Source organism: Anoplopoma fimbria, chromosome 1, assembly GCF_027596085.1.
Source record: "Anoplopoma fimbria isolate UVic2021 breed Golden Eagle Sablefish chromosome 1, Afim_UVic_2022, whole genome shotgun sequence".
Lineage (NCBI taxonomy): Eukaryota > Metazoa > Chordata > Actinopteri > Perciformes > Anoplopomatidae > Anoplopoma > Anoplopoma fimbria.
The window spans coordinates 6,911,951-6,938,838 of record NC_072449.1 but is presented as its reverse complement, the minus strand read 5'-3'; the positions used below and the strand labels follow the sequence as shown (position 1 = coordinate 6,938,838).

At 38.6% G+C, this 26,888-nt stretch overlaps 2 protein-coding genes across 2 annotated transcripts; one reads left to right on the top strand and one right to left on the bottom strand.

The window, feature by feature from the left end:
* The first annotated feature begins 1,310 nt into the window (after positions 1-1,310).
* siae (sialic acid acetylesterase) lies at positions 1,311-6,661 on the top strand. The gene is made up of 10 exons (XM_054613049.1): positions 1,311-1,515; positions 2,396-2,557; positions 3,337-3,491; positions 3,764-3,902; positions 4,171-4,336; positions 4,522-4,604; positions 4,691-4,824; positions 5,300-5,454; positions 6,053-6,239; positions 6,384-6,661. Exons 1-10 carry the CDS (start codon positions 1,461-1,463, stop codon positions 6,642-6,644), a joined length of 1,497 nt encoding a protein of 498 aa, XP_054469024.1. The 5' UTR covers positions 1,311-1,460; the 3' UTR covers positions 6,645-6,661.
* A 30-nt stretch (positions 6,662-6,691) lies between these two features.
* On the bottom strand, positions 6,692-26,320 carry tbrg1 (transforming growth factor beta regulator 1). The gene is given in 33 exon segments (XM_054611845.1): positions 6,692-7,939; positions 8,467-8,612; positions 9,425-9,535; positions 9,623-9,720; positions 9,953-10,099; positions 10,342-10,478; positions 10,576-10,817; positions 10,922-10,992; positions 11,167-11,403; positions 12,686-12,722; positions 12,870-12,952; positions 13,059-13,104; positions 13,560-13,700; positions 16,461-16,485; positions 17,251-17,363; positions 17,527-17,692; positions 17,794-17,924; positions 18,010-18,208; positions 18,644-18,805; positions 19,012-19,137; positions 19,269-19,417; positions 19,539-19,666; positions 19,801-19,917; positions 20,119-20,168; positions 21,925-22,028; positions 22,386-22,542; positions 22,783-23,094; positions 23,218-23,269; positions 23,271-23,380; positions 24,638-24,763; positions 24,878-25,026; positions 25,161-25,411; positions 26,201-26,320. Coding segments are annotated over 33 exon segments (4,332 nt in total). The 3' UTR covers positions 6,692-7,850.
* Between the last annotated feature and the right edge of the window lie 568 nt (positions 26,321-26,888).

Genomic DNA, 26,888 nt, shown 5'->3' with positions numbered 1-26,888 from the left:
ACAATCAAAGATGAATGCAATGAGTAATCTAAAGCGAACCAAAATGTTGCCATTGTATTTAAGTCATCATGTATTAGAAACGTATTGTATAAGGTATTGCAATTATAGTTATAATAGTTTTTCTGTCTGTACATATAATATTTCAGTTATTGTGGATTCTTTACTGTTTTTATTGCTTATTTATAATACTTGTTTTTTATTTTATTTTATCTTGTGTCTCTTGTTTGCACTATAACCTATGCTGCTGTAATCCTTTAAATTTCCCCGCTGTGGGACTAATAAAGGATTATCTTATCTTATCTTATCTTATCTTATCTTATCTTACTTTGGATAAAAGCGTCTGCTAAATGACTGTAATGTAATGTATCTTATCTTATCTTATTTTATCTTATCTTATTTTATCTTAACTGGCTTAACTGGTTAAAGTGTGTTTTAATTGGAAAAACTCAAATAAAAACACCAGGAAAAGAAATCGAAAAAAAGGTTAAGCAAAAAGGGCATTTATTTAGTCAGAGGGCAGAATGGCAGGTCACCACCTGGGGTCAATATGCACCAGTGCCTAACCTTTGACCTTTGAATGCATTTTTTCACAGAACGAGGACTGAATATCAATCTATTTCATAAGGAATATCCAACAGTGCTCTCTTTGTTGCTAGTTTGGACAAGAGGAACAATTAAATGGACTAACTGCAGGCTGTATTGTTGTTAGACAGACTTTGAATACTGTGAACCTATGCAAAAACTAAAATGATAATTTTGTTATGTGTTAAGTGTTTTTTTTTTTTTATTCCAATATCATTAGTAAAATGTTTCAACTATTGGGTTAGATACTTAAATACAACAGCATTTGGTTGGATCACTTATTTTTTAAAACAGGATGTCAAATCACGGCGGTGCTTTTGAGCTTCCGTGCTTTTATTTTGAAGATCCGCAGGCAGATGGTGACGTCACAGGAACGATGAAGTGCCATTAATTGGTCATTTTGTTACCAGAAAGTTTGGAGATTGTGTTGTTTTTCTTAAACTCTGAACACATTACCGACTATACAAATAAATTATATTAAAATTAAATTGGATCAAGCAGATTAAACATAAAATAACCATATTTTAAAACTAAACCATAAACAAAAATTGACTCAGCAATTGTTTATTCCAATATCATTAGTAAAATGTTTCAACTATTGGGTTAGATACTTAAATACAACAGCATTTGGTTGGAGCACTTATTTTTTAAAACAGGATGTCAAATCACGGTGGTGCTTTTGAGCTTCCGTGCTTTTATTTTGAAGATCCGCATGCAGATGGTGACGTCACAGGAACGATGAAGTGCCATTAATTGCCCTCCAGGTAATCAGCTGGCTACGAAGGCTCACGTGGTACGTGGTCACTGAGCAAGTGAGGTAACTCGCATGAGCTGAGTGGTTTTTGGGGCTGTTTGTTCTCGCTGGTTGTCTTGCGGTCATGGCGTTCATACTCTGCGCTGTCTGCATACTGGCTGCTTCTCTTCATGACTGTGGTGAGTACCGCCTGTTTTAGTGTGTGTGTGTGTGTGTGTGTGTGTGTGTGTGTGTGTGTGTGTGTGTGTGTGTGTGTGTGTGTGTGTGTGTGTGTGTGTGTGTGTGTGTGTGTGTGTGTGTGTGTGTGTGTGTGTGTGTGTGTGTGTGTGTGTGTGTGTGTGTGTGTGTGTGTGTGTGTGTGTGTGTGTGTGTGTACCTGACCTGCACCAGCATGTCTGTGCTACCTACAGCACTGCCTTATTGTTTTAAAACAGAAACCAAAATCCAGATGTTTATTCCCTCTAATCTACTTCCCCATACAATGTTTACACCAATCTGCTAAACAAACACATATATGTGTGTGTGTTTATATATATGTATGTGTAGATAGATAGATTATATTCCTTTATTGATCCAAATGGGGGAAATTCAAGTGTTACACAGACACAGACAACATAAATACACAGACAATAAATACACATACTATACAACTACACAGACAATAAATACACATACTATACAACTACACAGACAATAAATACACATACTATACAACTACACAGACAATAAATACACATACTATACAACAAAATAAAGATAGAACAGGATAGATAGATATAGAGAGAGTACAGAACAGCCTTGGAACTGAGTACGTGTTTACCTACAGACAGGCAACCATGCACAAGAAAAGGAGGCTTTGGCACACCCATGTTAGTCTTACTACTCAGCATTTTCCAACACAGAAGGAGAGCAGGTTGCAGAACCGGACATACCCATAGATGCCTTATTGCCTCCCTTCTGGTAGTGGGGAGGTACAGGTTGATAGATAGATATGCGTTGATTCTTCTACACTCTCATTGCATTTTACAAAGGTAATAATAAAATTGTGTGTGTGTGCAGAGGGGGACCTGCGCTTTGCCTCCTACTATGGGGACCACATGGTTCTGCAGAAGTCTCCAGAGAGCGCTGTGCTGTGGGGCTACGGCCCTGAGGGGACTCAGGTGACCATCACCCTGTCAGGACCATCAAAACAGAAAACCTCACCAGTCACTGTGACAAAAGGTGAGTGCAGCCATGTTTTGTCAGCTGCATGCTGACATCCACAGACTACTGAATATGTCAAACTAGGTGAACCTGACAGGGACAGATATTGGCAGAGAATTTGTTTTTGAATCAGAGCTTTTGTCGTGTAACCGCTGCTAGGAAAGTAGCACTTTAAAAAAAGTGGGACTTTTGGAAGATTCAGTTGCTTTCTCAGCAATTTTATAGAGAAGTAATTATTCCTGATCACATGTTTCAACTTCTCTAAACGCATGGTATCAGTCAAGTGTCTAAAGGATAGAAATGTGTCTTTAATCTGTTTCCGCTGCTCAATCCAGGTCCAGCCCCTTAAGTAACATGAATGAGCTCAAAACTCAAGTCAGGTTAATGTCATTTAATCAAGATCCTTTACAATCTCACAAATCATGGTTATTTGTTACATGTGCGCTGCAGAGATGTGGAAGTGGCGAAAGCAAGTGGTTGGTTTCAGCCGTAGGAAGAGGAAGGACCGTTTTTTTACAGCCTAAGGGCCAATTTGATCCTCATCAGCTTGCAAATCAGACAGCTGACTTTTTCTTTTTCAAAATAGTTGACAAAGCACATGCATTACCTACTAATAACACTAAGGACGGCTCTGTGGTATTCAAGTGTTCCATGGGAAAGTGGCATTGAGCCAACATGCACAATACCAGGACTCTAAAATCAATACAAGAGGACTCTAAATACACCTGTGCTTATCCTACTGTAAAGCGACCTTATTCTGAATACAGTGCATGTGTAATGTTTTGGTTTTTTTGCAGGTATCTGGCGCGTCACCCTTGACCCTGTAGAAGCCGGTGGTCCCTACAATGTGACGGCTGCTAATCAGAGCAGCACAGCCACTCTGACAGATGTGCTGTTTGGAGATATTTGGCTGTGTGGAGGGCAGAGCAACATGTGGTTACAAATGTATAAGGTAGACTTGAGTCCGTCTCTCTGTTCAGCGCGTTCATGGGAACAGAAAAATGTGTGATAGAAGTCTGTTTTTATAGGGCCAAAGAAAACCCTTCAATAGTGCTGACACAAAGCATAGGAAGTTAAATTAAATTAGATTCATCTCTATGCGTCGGATTTGCAGTAATAGTCAGAAAGGGTAAAGCATTACAGACATAAATAACTTTCTATTTGATATGTATGTATTCATATTTTCTTTGTTTACTGAACTCTTTTGTCTATATTCCACAATAGATTTTCAATGCATCACAGGAGCTGTACCTTGCGGGAAAGTATCCTTATGTGAGGACTTTCATGGCATCCTTGCAACAGAGTGAAATTGAGCAGACTGATTTGATTCAAGTGGAACTTCCCTGGTCTGTGCCGCCAACGAGTAAGTTAGGGATTTATTTATTTATTCATAGAATTTTTAAAAGACGCGTTTGCAGCTTGAGGTTTTGGTTTAGGTTATTGAACTGCAACTGAGCCAGTTGGAGTGCAATAGAAACATGCAAGCTATTGTTTTGCTACCTTTACATCACAGGACAGTTTAGTACTGTATAATGCCATCACATTTGATAAGATAAACAGCAAATATCAACCACACATCCACCTATTTGCATTCTGCTGATAGACTGATAAACAGGCAGGTGTGTTTCCAGATACGATTGAGTTCTCCGCAGTGTGCTGGCTCTTTGGGCGCTACCTGTATGACACGCTGCAGTACCCCATAGGACTGGTGGAGTCCTGTTGGGGGGGCACACCTATCGAAGTCTGGTCATCTCCGAAAGCCCTGCAGCAGTGTGGACTTCAGCAAACTAACAGCGGGTAATGATATGAAAACAAACACAATTTAGCAAGCCTGCCACCTGATGTGTGTGTTAACTGATTTAGAACGCTTGTATAATTGTTACCATGTGACACACTGTTCTAAAACTAGTGTAATAATATTTTTTTCTTGTAAGAACGAAGAAAATGTAGCTTACACTAACTGCACTGTTGCTACTTTTCAGCCCTAAAGAGTATTCGGTCTTGTGGAATGCAATGATTCACCCGCTGCTCAACATGACCATCAAAGGAGCCATCTGGTACCAAGGTAAGACCACCTGCCCAGGTATCAGATGTTAGTATAGCCTCATATATATGTATAACATGTATCTGTAAGCCTTGTGCTGCTTTCAGGCGAGGCGAACACAGACTATAATCAAGAGAAGTACAGCTGTTCCTTCCCTGCTATGATTGATGACTGGAGGATGGCGTTTCACCAGGGCTCGGGGGGGCAGACGGCTCTCGACTTCCCCTTTGGATTTGTCCAGGTGTGTTACTATTAGTATTTAGTTTTAATTCAATTGGAACAAGTACAGATAACAAGACATTTGAGAATGTAACAATTATAATCATGCAGGTCTACAATTAAAGAAAAAAAAAATATTAAACTGTCAACACTGACTATTGCATTGTTGCATTAAATTCAGTTTATGAACTTACACTTATATTCTATTGAATATTTATTAAATAACAATTTTTAAAGGATTTTTGAATGGATGCTAATTTTAAATGTATTTTTTAAAAATCTCACGTACCCCCTGGAGTGCCTTCACGTACCCCCATTTGAGAACCACTGCTCTATAGAATAAGAAATGATTGACTTTAGCGCCCCCTTGTGGTTGTATCAAAGGGACTCACAGATGGCAATATGTGCAGCATATTTTGCAAATATGCAGGTAAAATAACCCATAGAATGCCTTTGCAGTATTGTGAGTCTAGTCCAGGATTTTTTTGTACTCTCAGCTGTCAACCGACGAAAAAGGCTCTCAGACGGACGCTTTTCCCAACATCCGCTGGCACCAGACGGCAGACATTGGCTACGTCCCGAATTTACGGATGCAGAGAACCTTCATGGCCGTGGCTCTGGATTTACCAGATGAAACATCACCCTATGGCACGTAAGGACTGCGTTTATATGCACTGGTAGCATGTAAAAATCTGTACGACACAGAGGAGCATTACACTTTGCTTGGACAGGTTATTTATGATACTTATGTGGTCTAATTAACAAATGGTACCACATCGGGAACTGTGCAAATCCTTTACGTGAATTTGATCAACAGTTCCTACTCACTGATATGGTGCAGAGGGTCAGTGCTATTTTTAACTACAACAGGTTTGACCTTTGGAGTTTTATCACTAAAAGAAAATGCTGCCGCAAGAGTTTTCATTAAAGCAAAGAGCTCAAATCACACCTGTTTCTGCTCCGGCTTCCTGTTTGTGTTTTTAAGATCCTTATAAAAGTCCATAAAACTTTTCATGGACTTGCTCCTGATATGCTGCCAAGACACAGCAAGTCCCTGGCATTATTCTCACATCAACAGACTTTCTTAATGTACCAAAGACAAACAGGGATACAGCTTTCTGCGTGATGATGATGTGACGTGTTTTTAGATTAACTGATGAGTCCTGTGTCGACCTTTTAACCTCCCTATCAAGTCCCACCAACTTGTTCATCCATGATGTTTGAGAAAGAAATGGGGGGGTTTGTTTCAGGATCCATCCAAGAGACAAGCAGGATGTAGCCTACAGACTGTCACTGGGAGCAAGGGCAGTGGCTTATAATGACAATGAAGTCTCCTTCCAAGGACCTTTCCCCGAGGAAATCCATTTATTTCCGATGTCTCTCAACATTACCTACGACCAGGGAGTCTCTGTCACACCATCTAAAGACATCTTTGAGGTGAGGATGGCAGCGCTACACTCAGTTTGAGTGATGTCCCATATTCACCTGCTGGATTTGTTAGCAACACAAAACCACAAGTAATGTAGTTGTATATAAGATCATTTCTTAAATAAACTAAATTCTTGCTCTCCTTTTATCAAGATCTGCTGCACTGAGATTCAGACTCCATGTGGGCCTGAGTCTCCCTGGGTTCCAGCTCCCATCGTGCACTGGGGTCCGACCACCGTCCAGTTATCCACCATTCTGTGTCCGCCTACTGAGAAAGTAGCTGCCCTTCGATACGCATGGAGAGACTGGCCCTGTGGCTTTAAAGCCTGTGCGATCTACAGCACCAGCGGGGTTTTACCTGCGCATCCTTTTATTGCCAACTGCCCTCCAGCCCAAGGATACCAGCAACTGTAAGAAGACGAAGTGATGGGGGGAAAAAAACGTGCCTTTTTGATTGGACAGATGGGTCAGATTTACCAGATTGTCCAACAAGATAATTGACACTGTGATATGACAATGACTCAGGGGATTGTTACTGAGAGAAAGCTAATTTGGGCTATTTTTCTTAGTTTTTCCAAGATTTAAGCATTTTAGAGGGAATGGTTTTTCATGATCAGTTTGTTTTGATTCTTCCTTGTTTATATTGCTTTGACACGAGACAATTCATTTGGAGAAGTATTTCGTGAGTTGTCTCAATTGTGGCAGTGCCAGATCCTACGAACTGTTAAGCAAAAAGTGCCGTCTGCAATTCATGGCATCTGGACACAAAGCTTACCTTTTACATTTATTTCAACTTCTTTTTACCAGAGTGGTTCGTTTTAACCATAAGTGTTTCATCAGAATGGGGATAATACCACTAGAGTATTGCAGTATCTAATGTCTTTGGTTGTAATGTTTGGCAGACATTTTACATCATTGTATAGATCTTTGTAGAGATTATCATTCTAACTGATAAAACACTGAAAGTGCTTATTGAAGTTAGAAACCCTTGTGGCAGATGGTTATATATCATTTTGGTTACATTTTTTATCCTTTGGACAATCTATACTGTTACAATTTGCCAATGATTGCTGCACACTGTGTAGAAAAGTATCACTGGTGTTTTATTCGTACAAGTTTACAGCACAAATTATCATAACTGAACATGATTTGCACAAATAAATGATGCATGAACAACTTAAGTTTGTGTGGGTGTGTGTTTCACTTAAAGCCAAAGCTTTTACATAAATGTAAAACAAGATTGGTATACAATGAAATTATTGATTAATCAAAATATTTTTCAACTTGAAAATATTATGCAACTTTACATAAAGGTACCAACGGTTTAATGTCAACCTGGATCTAATTTCTAAAATCCAGCACTTATGTTTGTATACATATAGAAATACAACTGTCACTACAGAGGTGTTGAGTTTATGCTGCTATTGGCACAATAAGCACAAAGCTAACTCAGCAGCCACATCCAGTATATTTGCATCACCTATATTAGCACACATACTCCATAACGCTGTCTGGGACTCGCTAGAAGACGTCATACAATAAATAACAGGTCTGAGTTACTGTATGCCTCGGTTTCCTGAAATATTGAACCAGGGAGGAAGGGGCGGTTTACTTTCAGGATCAGGAGCTGAAATACGAGGTAGAGGGCTTCATGGTGGGGGAGGTCAGGTGGTGCTGATGAGATGAGCTAGGGGACTGCGGTGCCTGTCCTGAGGAGAGACAGATGGTTAGAATAAATAGTAGAAGAAGAGTCACTATCAATGTTTGCATTAGAAAATACATTTATTTGATTTATCAATAGGCTTTCTTAATCACATTCACTCTCCTTTTAAACTGCTGTGTGGACAACATTTGTCTGTGCAGTTGGAAAAGTAACAAATGAGTAGATTCATGTTGTTGCTTCTATGGACAAAAAAAGTGGAAAATAATTTCCAAAGAATTTTTTCCAAACCAAATACAGCCACTGCCCTCTAAATGACGACTAACTTTTTTTTCAAGAAAGACACCAGTTTTTACTGTTTCCACACCTGTGACCTCTTTGCCAAAAGCCCAGCTGTTAAACCAAAAAGCCAGCCTGGTTCATAAATATGTTTGATGGACACATAGTGACCAGGATGGCCTACTCTGCTTGTACAGTTTATGCATCAACGTAACAGGCGTAACAAGACCTGAGGTAATCTACACTACAGCCAAGCTTCAAAACATCGGCAATATGGAAAACTGATATATAAGCAACCTGTTATGTGCTCCGTCTTGATGTTCTCATCAAAGCCCCGATGTCTCTGGTAGGCATCAAAGTTGACTGAGGCGTCGTCCTCCGACAGGCTGTGAGGAATCTGGCCATCGCCAGAGCGGCACACCTCAAAGCGTATCCATCGGTAGCTAAACAAGGTCAGAAAAATAATGGAAATATATTAACACAGTAGATCACACATACCAACAACTCACATTCCTCATTCATTTATGTTCAATATCAATCAAATATATCCATTCAGGAACATAATCTGTGCAATATTAACAATCATTCTGTGCGTTTATATCATATTTTAGTTATTTATTTTTTTAAACATCTTATGTATTATACTTAAAGTGTTTTTTTTACTTATTTCTCTTATCTGTTTGTTTGCACTATCCACTCTGCTGTTGTAAACCTGCAAATTCCCCTGTTGTGGGACTCAAAGGATTATCTTATCTTATCTGAATCATGCAATGTTATATGTAATACAATATTTTCTTTATATCTTTCAGTTTCAGTTAGAAAGTTTAATGTGTAGTGCTGGTTAAGTAAATAGTAGTTAAATCAGTTCCCAACAAAAAGAAAAAAATTCACCACAAATAACTCTAGACAGCATGTTTCTATAACCTTGTTGATGTTTTCCTTCTAAGGGACGTTTTAAATGATAATCGTCATATTAATGCTTGCATCTGGTAAAGTAGATTGAGAAATATGTTCCAGTCTTTAATATTGATGGTAATTAAATTACCAATCTGTAAAATTCCCCCTTAGTCCTTGTCTGGGAGGTATTTCTCCACATTTGCTGGTTTTTCCCAAAGTTACCACACAACCTACATAGTTCTTGTTTTACTAATGAAAAATGTCTTATTCTTAAGTGGTAATCTGCTAGTCAGAAAAGATGTGAAGTGCATTCTCTGTATTGTAGATGGTAATCCATATTGAGTGAGGGTGAATTTACTTGCTACACTTTCGCGCTCCAGGACAACTCTGGATGAGATTCTGGATGGTTGGGTGTGAGAAGCCGAAGAAGTCCGCCCCCGACGGCACGATGGGCGCCACAGACTTGGAACTAAGAAAAGGACATGTTAGTATTTGAAAAAGTAAAAAGTTGACTCAGTCTTCTGACAATATTTGCCTTTGTGGTGAACTTTGGTACCTGACAGACGCGATGGCCTTCAGTAGATTGGAGTGGCATGTCAGGGCCGAGGAGGCCACAATGGCATTCTGAGGATCTTCTTCAGGGACAATCTCAAACTGGTGGGACGATATTGGATTCATTTCATTCATATCATTCATATCATTTCAAACTGAACTGAACACAGCTTAATCAGCGAAGTAGTACGCAGCAATTTTGTTTCGTTTTCTTGGAAGTAAAAAGAGACATTTATTTATCATTTTTTCCATTAATTTCTTTAAATACCATTTACATTTAAAAACTATAGTCATAAGAATGTCGACATGACTTCAATAACATCCGCCTGTGTACCTGCGGTCCTGCTCCCACATCCTTGATTTGGCAGGTGTAGAGGCACTGCTGCTCGGGGCTTTTCATGCTGGCAAAGAATCGAGTGCTGCAGAAGCCCACCGGGTAGATGGCACACTCATCATGGAACAACATTCTGTCTGTGATGATCTGCAGAGCAATCCAAAGTTTTTTGCATTTGGTGAAGCTTTTTCAGATTTAGAGAGGCTGTTATGGACTTTATCTATTGAACTACCATCTGTTGGACGGTTGACTTGTCTTGAAAACATACCTTTCTTAATCTACTGAATTATGAATAGGATATTATATGTGAGTCTGGAGTTCAGAGGCTTACCACGACTGTACCATGGTGATTTTAAAGCTTTGGCATGTGATTAAAGCCACACACTGACCTCTCCCAGGCTGTAGACCGTTAAACCTCCCAATACGATGGGAAAGACGGGGCGACCGGACGAGTCCAGAGCGATGGGCCGCACCAGTTTCCGAGACCCGTCGGCTAGCTTTCTCTTCTTAGACATCTTCTTTGGAACTGAGGAAACGTGAGACAAACAAAAATAATGGGCCAAATGTCTTTAAGGTGAATGTGAACCGTTCAAATCTAACCAAAACCTGACCGTAGCACTCACATTCCTCCTTTCCATTTTCCCTGCCTCGCTCTTTCCTTTCCTTCTTGGGTTTTTTGAGAGGTCCATCTTCCCCTGTTGACACCCCCGATGCCAGGTTGTGCCCCCCAGACAGGCCTGAAGCCCCTGCAGCACCTGAGGTCATTGCTGCAGGCGGCCCAGCTGGATGAGAGCTTGAGCTAGGTGTTGGCAGCATCTCCCCCTCTGAGAAAGACTGGTACTGCAACAAGGACTTCAGTAAAAACCTGGAAATGAGAAATAATATGAATGTGAAGGAATCATTCGTTCTCTTTTTAAAGGGTACATGACATAAAAACATATCCAACATATCTGAAAGACGTCCACTCACCTCCGCTCCTCCTTAGCTCTCAGAAACTTCTCTTCTAAGTGGGCGACTTCATCACAGAGAGCTGCATTCTCCTGCAGGTTAAACAGTTTAACAACAGTGACAATTAAAGAGCTGTGCATCTAAACTGGTCTTGAGAGTAACTACGATATGAAAATTCTGACAATAAAATACCGTATTTGCTTGATGGGAAAGACAACTTTAAATAAAACTAGTCTTGGCTTTACGAGAGTCAGTAGTTTACTCACAAATATCATGGCGCGGGCAGCTTTGCGCAGTCTAAGGTACTTGAGTTGGTACTTTTCATTTTGTTTTTTTCTCGGTCCTCTCTTCATCTTTGTCCTGTGCTCCGAGGAACTGGTGGGGGAGGGGAAGGCGGGCCCCGAGGCCCCTGAGCCAGAGCTGGAGACGGTATTGTGCTGTGGAGAGCCGAGGAAAGACTGGGTGGTGAAAGCCTGCAGGGCCTGCTGCCTCTCCTCATCAGTCTGTGAGGTAATAAGAAGGGAATAGCAAGACAGGGATTTGATCCTCATGTGCACCAGGAGAACCTGAGGTTAATGCTTGTGTGGCCTTCAGGGTGATGGATGAAAATACAATGTAAACGATAAAATAACACCAAGGGAGCTTACACTTAAAACCACTGTTTGACAAACAATGACAGTAACTGAAAACAAAATGTGCACACGATAGTTAATACTAGAAAAATGCAAATGAAGATATTATTTCTACTCTGAAGATATTACAGAACTCTTCCGGGAGGATTTCACTCTTACAGTATTTCCATTTTCACACTGAAACAGTCTAAATGAATTGTCCAGCGTGGTTCAAAGATCCCCCTGCTGGCCAACATTTAACACTGGACCAGCACTGTATAACTCTGGAGCTCATCTTCTACATTGTAAGTATGAACACTATGGCGGTTAAAGGAATATTAAGCACTTATTATTATTGACGATAATTTGATATAAGTAATAACTTCTAACTGTAAAATAGGCACTTCTGGTACATGCTGATGCATTACCCCTTATGTTCTTTAATCAGAAAATATGGTAGGAAAATTAATTGTAGATATAACCGGACACCTATGACATTATACCAGTTTATCTGAGTACTGGATTGCATCGAATCTCCTCTACAAAAACACTACAACTACCACTTTTAATAAATACATTTTTATGAAATCAAACTACAGTTCTGGACCCAGATCATGTGTGAATAGCAAGACCTCTGTGTCTATCCAAGACCAATAGTCTGGCATAAAAGGTCAACCGGATTTTCAGTATCTCATTACATATTTGGGTTTTGTGTGAAATTGTCATTAGTGTCCCATTTAACTCACCAGCAGTGCAAAGACTCCGTTTCTGTTCTCAATCCTCTTGAATCTCCTGCTGCCTTTTTGTGTCTGAAACATAATGTGAGACTGAGGCCAAATGCAACGGGGCTCGGAAAAGCCAAATTTGATTTTCCATAACCTGAATCACTTTTAAATTTAGATTAATTCCACCATTAGATATAGAGCAGTTTTAAGGCTTCTGCACCTGAGCACAGAGCGTCATTTGTTCTGATGACAGCGCAGAACAAGTCTGCCCCTTTTTAAAGTTGAAGAAGCAAGATGGAAAAACATGGAGACAGAAAAAAATTGTAACAAAATACAGACGATGCATGTACTGTAACAACTGAACTAACACAGATGTTCAATGGAGGTGCAGGTTATAATACTCAACAGCAGAGGTTGCTGTCAGACTGCCTGTTAAACACCGTACTTACCTCTCGGTACATGACGGCCTCCAGGCTTGACTTTGCACTGCAAAAGAGAGAAAAAAAAATAAGCAGAGTCCAAATCTAGACTCTGGGACAAGTTTGCAGTCTACTCAAGAATAATAATAGCTCATGATTTGGCTTTACATGTCAGAACATTAACACGTATAGTAAATTGAGAGGATTGCTGTACTTGGATTGAACAAGTCCCCTGTCGATGATTCTCTGTTTAATCTCCTTTATGTGCATGGGACGTCCAGCTTCTTCCAAGACAATCTACATGAGAGAAAGGGGAAACAAAAAAAAAAAAAAAACTTTACAAAAAAAGTCTCACAGTCTTGATTGTGGAAAATGTTACTAATAACTCCACACTGAAATATACCTGTGCAGCATCGAGCCATGTGAGGTTTGGCTTCTCTGCAATTTCACTTGCAGGTTCGCTGCAAATAAAAAAAAAAACTTGGGTGTCATCCAGTGTAACATTCTTATTTGATTTAGTGGCACATTGAAAATCATTACTTGTGAAATATTAACATTTTAGAGCACATTTTCATCAATATTTCAAGAAATAAAAGAACGGCACCGCTGAACTGGTCGTGTGGCAACTGCAAATACCCCGTGTATATATTTAGAACTCACTTTAATGATAAAAAAAACAAAAACAAATGATAATCACATAGCAACTTTGTGCAGGAGACAGTTTTAAATCAATGCATCAAAACAGATTTGCATTATGAGTTGATTCTGTGAGCACACCCCCTACATAGTTGGGATGCTCTTCTCTGCATGAATCACCTCTCTGAAATCTAAACTGACTGTCAAATCTTTCCCAGTGTATTCTCTTTGTCTATAAGCAGCAGTAATGACATGTTTTTAAAGCCACATTATTTTCAACAACCTCTCCAGAGTCTCAGTGGTCCCAGATAGACTTGCAATGCTGTCCAGAGCTGGAAACAGAGAATAGTTCCCCTGACCATCAGCCTCCATCTCAGATTCAAATGTGTTGAGTGAATCCATAGGAGACCTGTGACGTCACAGAGGAGAGACATACACAAATGCATTTGTTATATCTTTCTGTCTATAGGTGTTTCATATATTCATAATATAACAGAGAAACATTAGATAGAAGCAAGCACACACACACCTCAGTGAAACTGTAGCAAACCAGCAGACCCACGTCTCTCAGTTCGTGCTCCGGTTTGTTTGTTTCCGTGTGTCAACCGGAACCTTTAACTCGTCTTCATCGCATTGTTTGCGTTTGTTCAGCTAACGTTAAAAAAAATATTAAATATAACTACAAATTAAACTGTATACAGAATAAGTACTTAGTTGTATGGTTATAAAACGAACAACGTGGGTTTATTGTTGGGATACGTAGAGAGAGGAACAAAAGTCCGTGTTTCACATCGGACGGTATTCCTGGGAGCATTTGTACGGAATATCCGGTTTAGTTTGTTTTGAACGGAGACGGAAACAGTTCTGTTTTTAATAATAATAACAATAATAATAATGCTAATGCTAATGCTAATGCTAATGATAATAATAATAATAAATAATAATAATAATAATAATAATAATGATAATGATAATGATAATAATAATAATAATAATAATAATAATGATAATGATAATAATAATAATAATAATAATTATAATAATAATTATAATGATAATGATTATGATAATAATAATAATTATAATAATAATAGTAATTATTATTATTATAATAATGATAATTAATAATAATAATAATAATAATAATAATTATTATTATAATAATATAATAATAATAATAATAATAATAATAATAATGATAATAATAATAATAATAATATAATAATAATTATAATATAATAATAATAATAATAATAATAATAATAATAATAATAATAATAATAATAATAATAATAATTACATATGGATAAAATAAGAATTAGTAAGATTTTGGAAACTTGTTGATAATTATTTAGATATTATTTTATTCTCCTACAACATTTCTGAACATTATTCAAGCTAAAATTTGATTCTTATTTTATTTAACAAAATAGACATTTAAACTGGTGATTTGACCAAGAGTTTGTTTAATTCTCATATGAATAGGCCTATCCTAGTGAATGCCTAACTCAATAATCAAACCAAGTGAAAAAATGGCACGAAATGATGTCATCTGTGCAAGGTTAAATCTATCACTTAAAACAAATTACAGTACTAAAAGGAATCTAAATTTGGTGTATTTCTTCTATAGCCTAATTACTCAATTATGCAACAGTTTTGGTGAAGTAATATGTGACTTAACCCAGTCATCGTCAACTTGGCAGAAATCTTTTTATCCTCTTTAAATACCTGGCATCAGAGTACTTTATCCGAATTTGTCATCTAAATCACAGGATATAGAAGTACTAAAAGGATCAGGTTCCTCCATCCAGGTTTTTTTTGGTCATACATAGCTGACCTCCATACACATCAAGGGTCAAATAACACTACATGTTTGTGTGCTTTTTTTATGTGCAGAGAACAAAACACAGATTACAGAGAAATCTTGCAGAACATAAATATACCACACCTACAACCAAGAATGGGAAAAAGTCCTTTCAATCCACAGGTGACTGCAGGACAAACTGAGCCTTTTCCAAACTAAATTACAATCTTGCCTATTTTCTGACATGGTAGCAGACAGGGTAAGCTTTCTCCTAAATCTGTTTTAATCACTTACTTCATATCAGTTTTTTCTGAAGACCACCAAAAATGTACGGCTACTGGTTGATCCGAATTACAGAAAAAGGATCTCCTCACATACCCCATTGTGGTAAATAGCCATTATGTGGAATTGATCAGTGTTTGAATACATTTTTGTGAGATTTATGCCTCTTCCCCAGAACAGTGAAGATTCATGTAAATTACCATGTGGTGCTAACAAAAACTTTAACGTTGAACATTTCAACAGCAACATTTCTTCTTTCAAGAGACAATGTCCTGGTCTGTCACTGCGGACAGTTTTCATTGACACTACTTTCTACTGGGGGGAGAGTCCAAATGACGGATGTTTATTATATGTTGGTGGAAGCAGAAAGTACACTGATAAATATCTCAAACCTTAGGGAAATATAAAACCTAATAAATCTCCATATATGGATATTAGAGATGAAGAAAAACTATATTTTGTTTAAATTTTGGAAAACCAACCATTTAAAGAACTTGATCACCTCCTTGATTTTATTTGTGCTTCAACCAAGATCCCAACACTAAACTATAAAATCCTTTATTTATCCGTGTTCATGAAAACAGTAGTGACTCAGCTCTCTTTCTAAATTGGAGCTCCTCTCATGTGGCCAAAATGTCACTAAACAAGCCCTGTGGTCCTAATTCTAAAATTGCAGCATGCAGGTAAAAGACAGAAGTATTTCATAACGTAACAGTTAGGACATGATCAAGAACAACTAATGGCTTAAATTGTTTGCTAATTTTGTATCTAAATATAAATATTCTGCAAGCTGGGCCCTGGTATGGCTATAATTGTACAGTGGAATTGCAGGGGAACTCTTTATTTGTAACCCTTGGATGTGTTCAAAGGGTAACTTTAAACCCCTTCAGTTTAGATCCAAAGTTGTGCAATTTAGAATCACAGAAATGAGCAAACATCTCCAAGTAAATACATTCACTATTGCAGCATATTTTTGCAATTTCCCATGGAAAAACACTTAAAGCAGGTCAAAGAATAATTTACAGAATTGATTGAATAGCTATCACTCACTGACCTTTGCCTTGCTTTGATCCTGTTATTTACCACACAACAAGAGTAGTTAGACTGTCTCTGAGAACTGTTATCTCACATCATAACAATAGAAAATACTGTTTTGTTCAAATGCAGTGGAGGGAAAATTAATTAAGACGGAGACAGTTGAGTAGTTGTGTCTTTGAGTTCTCAGTAACAGTTGAGCCAGCCGTAGTTGAGCAGTGTACGAACCACTCTCCGGTACTGCAGGTAGTATTCACTCTGTCTGGGGCCATCTGAGAAATAAAGATAACCTGTGGGAGGGAAGATTCGATTTAAGTGCAAGTATTGAAAAAATAAAGATGTTTTTGGTGAGCTTCTTAGCAAACAGCTACCTATTAACACATCCAGTAGATACAGAGTATCAGCATTCATGTCCAGCAACCTTACAATTTAAGTCCATTATTCACCATCATTGTATATTTTAACTTTGAGCTCTGTCTCCATCAACTCCTGAGAAAAATATCTGCATTTGGAAACACTCACATTTCCCATTTTTGAATTGATGAATTGTTAAAAGAATAACATAATGCCAGGCTAAGAAATAGTCCAACACATACCTCCCTTATGACTTGGACAAAGCCAGGCTAGCTGTCTCCCCCTGCTTACAGGGTTTACACTATAAGCTAAGGTAACCTCATGACTGTAGCTTCATATCTAATCAGAGGTTGGTAACACTATTTTCATCTAACTCTCGGCAGGAGAGCAAAGAAGCAAAACTTTTCTCTGAATAAAAGAATACTGATAATGATGATGATTGTTTCTGTTTTCTGAAATGGGGTGAATGAGTTACGTGCATGACATGTCTCACCATAATTTGCAAAGGCTGCATCTACTTTGGAGCCAATTCCAGGGAAATCCTGAGTGATATATCGTGGATATCCAACGTCCATCTGGTTTCTTCCCGCATCATAGCTGCAAGAGAGAAAAGAACGGCAAGTCAAAAACCTTTGAAAGTATGAAGCTTTACCCAATAACCCAATCAGTAATCTGTGTATATATATTAATATTATCTACTAAAGACCACCAGGCACATGCCACATTAACAACAAAACAAAGACTTGATCATGCCACTCACCTCCAATACTGGTTGTTCACAAAAATGAGTGTTTTGCTGTTAGTTGGCACATAGACGGCTGCATCCACTTTACTGACTGAAGAAGGGAGGCCGAGGTTGGTGAGAGGCTTTGGAAATCCCGGAATGACTGTTTTTGCATAAGCCCTTATGCCCCAGTATTGACGACCTGTAGAGACATTATATTGTGTCGTTACCTACACCTTCGCAGTACTAATTAAATTGAATATATCCAATATTGAAACCTAACAAAACCCTTATAAAGATTACCTTCAAAAAGATACACCACATCCTTGGACGGGACTTCAAAGGCAGCATCAACATAATTGATTTGTGACCATTTTGTGTTCACTTTCGTTAAACGGATTCCTGTGGTAGTTGTGCTCTTCCTCCAGTAGTATCTGGTAAAGATTTTGAAATGTAAAAAGATGTAATCACGTAAACACCCCACTCAAACAATAGGATTGTTAATTCATCATAATGTACCCGTTTTTGAAGAAGAACAGGTCTCTCCTGATGGAGGTAGCAGCATCAAACACCAGATCGCGGTTGCACTGTTCATTTCGTGGGTTGGGCAGAGGGTCCGGGTTTGGGTCCTCTGTTGGTTCCTCTGGTTCTGGTCCAGGGTCCGGGCCAGGAGGTGGTTCAGGTTTTGGGGCGGTTGTGGGCACTGCTGTACGACTGCCTGAGAGAGGGATTAGGAACATCAGAATTGACTAATCTATAATCTTCAGTCGTCATAAAGCAAACAACTATCAGCATAAAAAACACTTTTAGAAACATGTATTTATGCTTGGGCCTTAAACTCATGTTTAAAGCTAGTCTGAGTCTTACAAACTGAAATGAATATAAAATAGATCCAGTTTAACTATGCAGTTTATTCCATTAAAATGGAAGTTGAAAATTGCAAACTACAGCACAAGACATTCATTCAGTGTCAGTTGTTTACCTGCTGAATATAAGATTTTGTAAAGGAGCTCAGAAAAAGCCAAAGGAAAAAAAAATATGCATATTCATTTTGCAAAATCCATACTAAAAAATGTTAATGGCAGATTGTCACATCTTAATGTAATCCAGTTTTATTGTCAATGACTGTGTGGTATTTGATGTTTTTGCTCACCATAAAGGGCTTGAACCCCACGCCTGTCATCGTCTGGCAGCCTGTATCCGTTTGTGTTGACATACTTATAAGTGGGATACATGAGTGCACGTCTGTCCCTGGAGTGATCCAGGCCTAAAGCGTGGCCAAACTCGTGGGCCGCCACCAGCAGCAGATTCACACCTCAACACAGCGGATCACAATGTCAGACAGATTTTATGTCATATTCAGTACATTTACTTATTTATTAATGTCTGGTCTATAAGGAAGTAAAAATTCAGTTGTAATGGAAATTCTGCGGAATGTATAAAACCAAACTGATATACAGGGATTTATATGGAGAACGATTCTATGCTTCTGTGGGGAACTGCATGGATTATAAACTTTACCTCTTTGGGTGAGAGTCCAACTTTCATCATCATCAAAGTGTGTGTCCCCTCCCTGACCCCGTCCAGGAGAGTTAGCATGAGCCAAGACTCTACCCGGTCCGTCAAAAGGGTAAAAGTCCCCGTGATCTGCAAGAGCACAAAGAAGATAATGTAATCTACACAGTACCACAGTGTAGGTCTATAATTGATTTTAGAGAAAAGAATACACGTAAACATCAGCTTGCGGTTTAAGAATCTCTTGTTCTATCCAGACTCACATCCACCCTTGAAGAGGATCATGATGTCCGCATTACCGCTGAGGATCTGTTTGAAGTCCAGAGGGATGACATCGCTGTAGAGCTGGAAGGCCTGAGCAATAGTAGCATCCACCTTACTCCGGGTCAGATCTGAAGTGTACTGAGTGATCCTGTTGACATCATACCATACAGCATGTTGCTATCATGATATCTATTTATATATTCAACCATCAAAAATACAACTGAGCGACATGAGTATTGACGATAACAACATGCTCCTCTACCAGTTACCTGTATGTAATCAGCCTTTTCTCCCATTTGGGTTTCCCAGCAAAATGTCCATATCTGCTGATGTCTGACACACCGCATCTTGGTGCCTTCATCACCTCCACAGTCTCATTATTCAACACACCAGTCACCTGATGGTCAGATGATGATATGGGGTGACAAAATCATAGAGATTTAACCCTTTTTTCATTTATAAGCAGTCATAATTTATTTGATTACAAGACTGCAGACCTATACTTCAAAGCTTTTCCTTCATAGTAATTACCTCGAGGCCAAAGAAAGCCTGCATGGTCTGTAGCTCCTGGCTTATGGAGCTCTTAACCATTCTCTGCACTGAGGTGTTTGTCACCCCGACATCAGTGTAGAACTGGGAGAGGTATCCCTGACACGAGAAGAAAAAACAATATTTGATTGCAAGCAATTCATAGTTCATTTCATTTGACTATGGCAGAGCTTAATTCCTGTCTATACCCAATTAGAGACTTCTTGCAACCTGTTTTGTCTCTCTCATCACTAGTGTTTTTAAATGCAAGATGTTACACTTCTTATTACTAAAATGTATTAAGGATATATACTGCATTACCTCCGCCAGGCCTTCGTCCTCTGGTGAAACTGTTGGAGCGATGGTTGGTGCTGCATGACACAGGGCTAAACAACCCAGCAGCACAATCCAAAAATCAGCAAGAGACATATTTTAAAAAAGGTTTTCTTCTCTCAGTCCACTCTCCTCTAGGTATGCAGTGTCCTTTTGAGCAAATGTTAACAGAAGCCCCTGTTCCAGAAGTGTGGGGGGGGGGGAGTAAATAGTTGCCCCTCTGATAACATAGTGGGAGGAGATGATATAATCACTTTAACTTCACTCATGAAACATCTGTGAAGCATTTTAAATGTTTTTTTCTGTTGTCACCATTTCTTTTAAAGTGATGCTTTCATGCGCCTCTCTTCATGCCACTTTATAATCTGTCACATGGGCACATTGAACTAGACAAGAGTAATGGACAGTATATAGTAGTTTAACAGCAAATTCAAGCACCAAGCTGCAAACAAGCTTCCCAATTAAATGACACTGATGTTCTTTGTTTGTCCATCTTTAATTCTGGTGTTAAAAAGAACACACACCCACAAACTGTCACTCATCCCAGTGACACATTGAAACGTAAATCACTGACAAGAATAATCATTTGCCAACATTTTGTTGTTTGTAGTGTTCTCATGTTTTCTTTCTGATAACCTTTTGATGTACAATGACCATAGTCCAGTTTGGTGGGTAAACATGGGAGAGCGATGTGTGCTTTAAACTCACGTCACATAACTTTCTTTCAAGGCACTGAGGTCCACTGGTGGAGGCTGGAACTAGATCTCACTGTCGTTAATATAAATTTGATGTTGCTTTATACTTGTACTTTATTTTATTTCAGAGTGAAACATTGCATGCTTTACACCACTACATGTATTTGGCAGCTGCAATCATTGGTTTTCTTTGCAGATTAACATTTTCAAATTTTTATGATGAGCATCTAAAAAATCGCAACTAGCAACAAGATTGAAATGCTGCTCACATGTTAGTGTATTTTAGAAAATAATAATCTTGTATAAAGTAATGTAACACGGACAGGCGGCATTTTGCATTCTGAAAATGTAAATTTTGTTAATAATATCTGTACATGTACTACATTGTCCAGTTTAATAAGACACATCCTGTTCATACATATTCGGATTTACAACATAGTCAAAGTCACTTAAACACAAACATTATGAGGTTATTAAATGGTATTATTGAATGTACATCTGAGGAAAAACATCCAGGAAAAATACATCATTGCATATAAGCACATGTATAAATGTCATTGTACCCAAGAAGGCCGTCAGACACACATGCCCCACAAATCCAAACAATTCAGTCAAATAGATGATGTTATATACTTATAAGTCAGTTTTACAACTATAGCAGTTCAAGGATGTATTTTCAGAAACTTGTCCACCACTGTATTGACTGTATCAACATCCAAGCCAAGAATTTGCTGAAATAATTTTCACCACCCGGTTTTGTCTGAAGTCATACTGGTATGATTTTGTCCCCCTGAAGAGGAAGATGCTACCTGTCAACAGAACATCATACAAAAAGTGTGTTATCTCCTGGTGTTGTTTCAAAGCAAATGAGCTGAAATGTGAACAACAAAAGTTTAGCTTTAGACACAGGATTTCTACATTGTTCTAAATGGCATTTTTCAGTATAGAAGTGTGTCCAGTGCGGTAAACCCCACCCGTCTGCCACCTAAACACGGTGAAAACAAGAAATTACAACTTCTATTTCAGTTGTGCTCTATTTGTATCCTGCTGCTTATGTCTATATTATACAAAGTTCATGAAGTTTTCTCTATTTGTTTACCATCTAACTTAAAGGCAGCGTCGACCCTTCTCGGTACTCCAGGCCAGTCTGTTTGGATGAGTCTGGGGAAGCCGGGGTCCATCTTTCTCCTCCGCTCATCATACCTGAGAATGGATTATTCAAATACATTGATTATTAGTGTATTTTTCAGTGACGGAATGTTAGTATGTTCATGTGTGAATGTTTTTCATCCAGCTAAATGTTTTAAATAACGTGTTTGTTGATTACAATATCTGCTGTTAAGCTATAATGTAGACTTCCTTCTGCTCAAATGGCGAGTAATTTAATAGTCATACAAACTGATTTACTGCCTTTGAAAGGATGTTATAGGTGCAGTGTAGATATGGATAATGTATCTATTCATTTTGATGGGTAAGTTTTCCTTTTCATGTAAAAAAATCCATGATCAAAACAGAATATCATGTTCAAATGTGAAGCAAGTTGGCATCAGAACGAGTTACCTGTAATAAACTTCTCCTATGAAGAAGTACGTCTTCCCTGACTCACTGATATGCACGGCAGCGTCAACCTGCCTGACTTGGGAGGAGAAGCCGTACTCGTAGATGGAGCCAGCATGACTTTTCATCTTAAGCTGTTGAACCACCCAGTACTTATGACCTGGAAAAACACAGCCGTGTCACTGCATTTTGGGACACTATGAAAAACAGCAACATACCACAAGCTCTGCCAAACTCAATTAGCGTCTTGCATGAACTGCAACACTTAAGTTGCACAAGGCTGTAATTTGAGGGGCATTTTGTGTCCCCCCTCCTCCACCCTCCCTCCCCTCACTGGAAATCCAGCAAAGTCATGCTGACGAGCCCTAAGTGATGCTTTGCAGACTGTCCATTACTCTACCAGTGAATATGTACGCCACGCCTTAGGCTGGGATGTCATATGCTGCATCCACGTGAGAACTGATGCTGGGTAAATATGCGCTGCTGTGGCTCTCTCTCAGGCGATCCACATGTACCTGGGTTCAAACGATAAGCAGGCTCAGTTGCATCTTTGAAGGTCTTCAATCATTATATATAAAACATATTTGACATATCTTGTACCTGTTCTTAAAGAAAACTATCTCATTCCCAATCATAACTGTTGCATCAAAAGAAAAGTTGGGGTCACACTTTTTGGGAGCTGGTTGTGTTTCCACTTTTCTTGTTTCCTTTCCTAGGAAACATAGGAACAGAATGCATTAGATATGGTATTGCACATAATGGTGAACTCCTTTATGATCATTTTGTTTCCATTTTGCACTGTTCAGTCACTGTTCATTTTTTATTTGCTCCTCACCATACAGCGTTTGGATCCCAAGCACATCATCTTTGGATAGAGAGTACTGTGTTACTGCTTCGATACCTGTAGTTAGGGTACATGATGGCAGACGGGTCTTTTGAGTGGGTCAAACCCAGTGAGTGGCCCAGCTCATGAGCTGCAACAGCGAACAGGCTGTAACCTGAAATACAGCAACAGAGAGGTCCTTTTAGTACATTTAGCAGGTTAATCTACACAGAATTATACTGAAAGCTGCTGTCTGTGGGTTGGAAACTTCCAGGTATCTTTCACTTTTGACCACACCCCAGTCACATCAGGTGTATTCCAGCAGCTGGCAAAGGCACGAGCAACTACTGCTGTAAAGGTGGTGTTTAAAGTTTCAACTCACAGAGAGGAATGCAGCAGCTGCATACTGCCAATTGTGGTTCAGAATGGAAATTGTAAAAAGAAGTATTCAGATCCTTAACTTAAAAGGAAAATGTTCTGATTTTAAACCTTATCTCTATCTATCAGAGTTAGGTATATAGTATAGTGTTTTTTTCTGTGTAGATTTTAGAGTGTTTTTGATGACCCAGATATTCAGCCGTAAATGACAAACGGGATCCATCCTGACTCTCAGCTGCGGTAGAAATAACCGACTTGACCTCCGATTTCAACAAAAACAGAATCATTCTGCTGTTATGAATGTCAGTGTCAATGTTTTGTATGTTTATTTAGTTTTTTTGGTCAGACATAGTGCAACCGCTGCTTGTGTGTGATGCATCCTGGTACATGTAAGCACAGCTGGAACGGCTTCCTCGGTCAGTATTGCACAAACTCAGAGAATTTACTTCTTTACCGTCAGCAGTGATTGGACATCCATATAAAAGGTGGCATTTTACCTTTAAGTGAGTCCTGCAGTCATAATTCTTCTAAAACTACAATGATGTCAGCAACATGTACCTAAAGTATCAAAAATAAACCTACTTTTTATGCAGGAAATGTCCCCAATGAGAGTTACATTATTATATAATATCATGGATAATAATTCTTAATCCATCAAAGCATTATATTATTGTAGTTGATGGGGTAGAGCTAGTTTAACAACTTAATATACTATTCAGTTGTTTAATATAAAACAACGCATACAATTGTATGTTTAAGTTTTATATTTTTTTCTTAATGTTAATTTTACTGTGAAATCAATATAGTGGAGTAAAAATGAATGATCCAACAACATTTAGAAGTATAAAGTAGCATAACATGGAAATACTAAAATAATGTCAGAATATGTATGTATGCAAGAAAACATTGATAACTGTCAACAAGAAGTATAAAGGTCAAAGCCCTTTTTTGACAGTCTGCAAAAAGTTACTGATTCTTAGCTTCTATGCAACATAAGCTAAGATATAGAATATACAGTAAATATAGAGATCCTTTGTGTTTCATTCTGACTAACCTTGCCTCCCCGCCGTCCATGTTTCATCCTCATCAAAGTGCACGTCTCCTCCTATCCCCTCTCCTGGCTGAAAGGCGTGAGCCAGTACTCCCCGGGGTCCATCAAAGGGAAAGAAATCTCCATGAGCTGCAACAGAAGAGACACTTCATCACACTATGAATTAGAGAAGACTCTTTCTTTGTGTATTAATATTAACAATAACAAGGAACTCTTTTTTTTAGAGTGATTTTCAGATATTACTTCTGTGGGCAAAGGAGAAGACTATATCAGCTTTGCCGTGGTTGACTTTGATGAACCTCAGCGGTGCAGCATCACTCCAGATCTTCAGGGCTGAACGCAAGGACTTTTCCACGTCCTCTCTCTTCATGTCCGGAGTGTATTTGGCTGTCCTTCAGAGCCAAAGACGGACGCACAAAAGTGAGACAGTGGGAGCGACAAGTTCCACAACTGCAGCTACAGTAAAAAATCTACAAGAAAATACAAATTTTACAAGATTACGATAATCATTACAAAAAAAACTCACATGTACGTGATGGTGTTGTTCTTCTACTTAGGCTTTTCGGGATAAAAGCTGAAGTTTTCCACATCTGGAACACCACACCTGGGCTCCCTCATCACATCCAGGGTGGTAGACTCCAGACCACCTGTCTCTCTCAGACCAAAGAAGGTTTACATTTTTCTGATCTTCTCCTCCATGGTTGACGACGTGGACCTGATCCTTCTCCCCGACACTCTGCCTCTGGGGCTCAGGGTGTAAAACCTCCTGAGGTAGCCCTGTGGTTGAGAGGAGTTTAGATCTGGAGGATCGGGTCTTAATGGTGTTTTTTATAGTCTGTTACAGTATTGGGATATAATGTCGTCTATGTTTGAGGTGAGGTTGAAGATGCAAAGAGAAATGAGATTTACAAGGGATGCTAATTATTGCTACAAATCATTTCCCCTAAATGACATCAACTAAACTGTGTTGCTATAACATGCAACATTTACATAATTGAATGAATTCAAGTGGATTCACAGAAAGAGCTGCAATTTAGAACCAGAGGAATACCCCATATTTTGTTTTGCTCTGTCCATCTGGTCACATTAAGATAAATCCATACTTTGAAATAAGAAGTATATATATTAGTAGGTTTCCTGGTTCCATGCGGGTAAAACAACTATGTGCAACATAGTTTACTGACAGTTGACAAATGACTTCTATAACTCTCACAAAGCATTTTGCCTCTAAAAAAATCTTAGCTCTTAAAAAATAAGTGTTTTTAAAAAGAAAAAATGGTGGTACATTTGGTTCAATAGTGCTACATTAGGAAATAGCAATACACTAATACTCTGTAATAGAAACTCCTGCATTAAGTTGTAGCTACCAATCTAATAAAATTGCTTTTTAAATAAAAGTACAGTAACAAAACATTGCTCGGTTGCAGTTTTCCGTAGTTTTACATAAAATTGTCGGCACAACCAAAGTCACATTCATCAGACAAAAATGTATTAGCGTAAGCATTTCTAATGGGATATAATTAATTTAATTAATATAAACTATAAAGAGAGCAGCCACCTACAAACCTCAGCCAACTCCACATCCTCAGGCCTCGGCAACTGATCCTGATCAATGGATAGAGCCCACAAGACTTCTGCTAACACCAGGGAGCCCAAAACAGGTATCCACAGCCCGAGCAACTCCATGTTTTAAAATGCACATTCCTCCAGGCTTCCCTTTTTTTATATGGGCGTATTCTCAGGGGTTGTTGGGCAATCACATGGCACAAAAGCACAGAATCGTTGTAGTTACAGCTGGGTCTACCTGCCCCAATTTTATGGAGGTTTTGCGGTTAAAACCTACCAATGAAACGTCTTCATAAAACGTCTAGGCTTTCTGTCTGTTATGGGGAAAGACGAGTTTGTACATTGTGTTTGAGCGTATAGAAACCAGAAGCTGAAAGTGTTATTTGTGAATTCTGTAACATTTAACTCACAAGTCATAACCTGCAGGCAAACATTCATCATATCTTTATGTCTTCACCACTGTGATGTGCAGATTTGATTTAAAGATTTGAACTAAACATGAGAGCTGATGCTGGGAGCATTTTACTGTGGGATACATATAAAAACCACACACATGTATTATCAGGTTTGAATTGTAATAATCTTATTTTGACAAACATTGACTGATAAATAAAAGATCACTCGAAAGTGAAGAAGCACAGTGTTTTATTTTCCCTTCTGTTATTTAATTTAATCAAGGTTTATCAGG

What these genes read in the sequence shown, in the direction of transcription:
- siae (XM_054613049.1), top strand. Translation starts at nt 1,461, where the DNA reads ATGGCGTTCATACTCTGCGCTGTCTGCATACTGGCTGCTTCTCTTCAT. An exon ending in ACCAGTCACTGTGACAAAAG is followed by an intron (nt 2,558 to 3,336) that starts GTGAGTGCAGCC and finishes GTTTTTTTGCAG; the next exon opens with GTATCTGGCGCGTCACCCTT. An exon ending in CTTCAGCAAACTAACAGCGG is followed by an intron (nt 4,337 to 4,521) that starts GTAATGATATGA and finishes GCTACTTTTCAG; the next exon opens with CCCTAAAGAGTATTCGGTCT.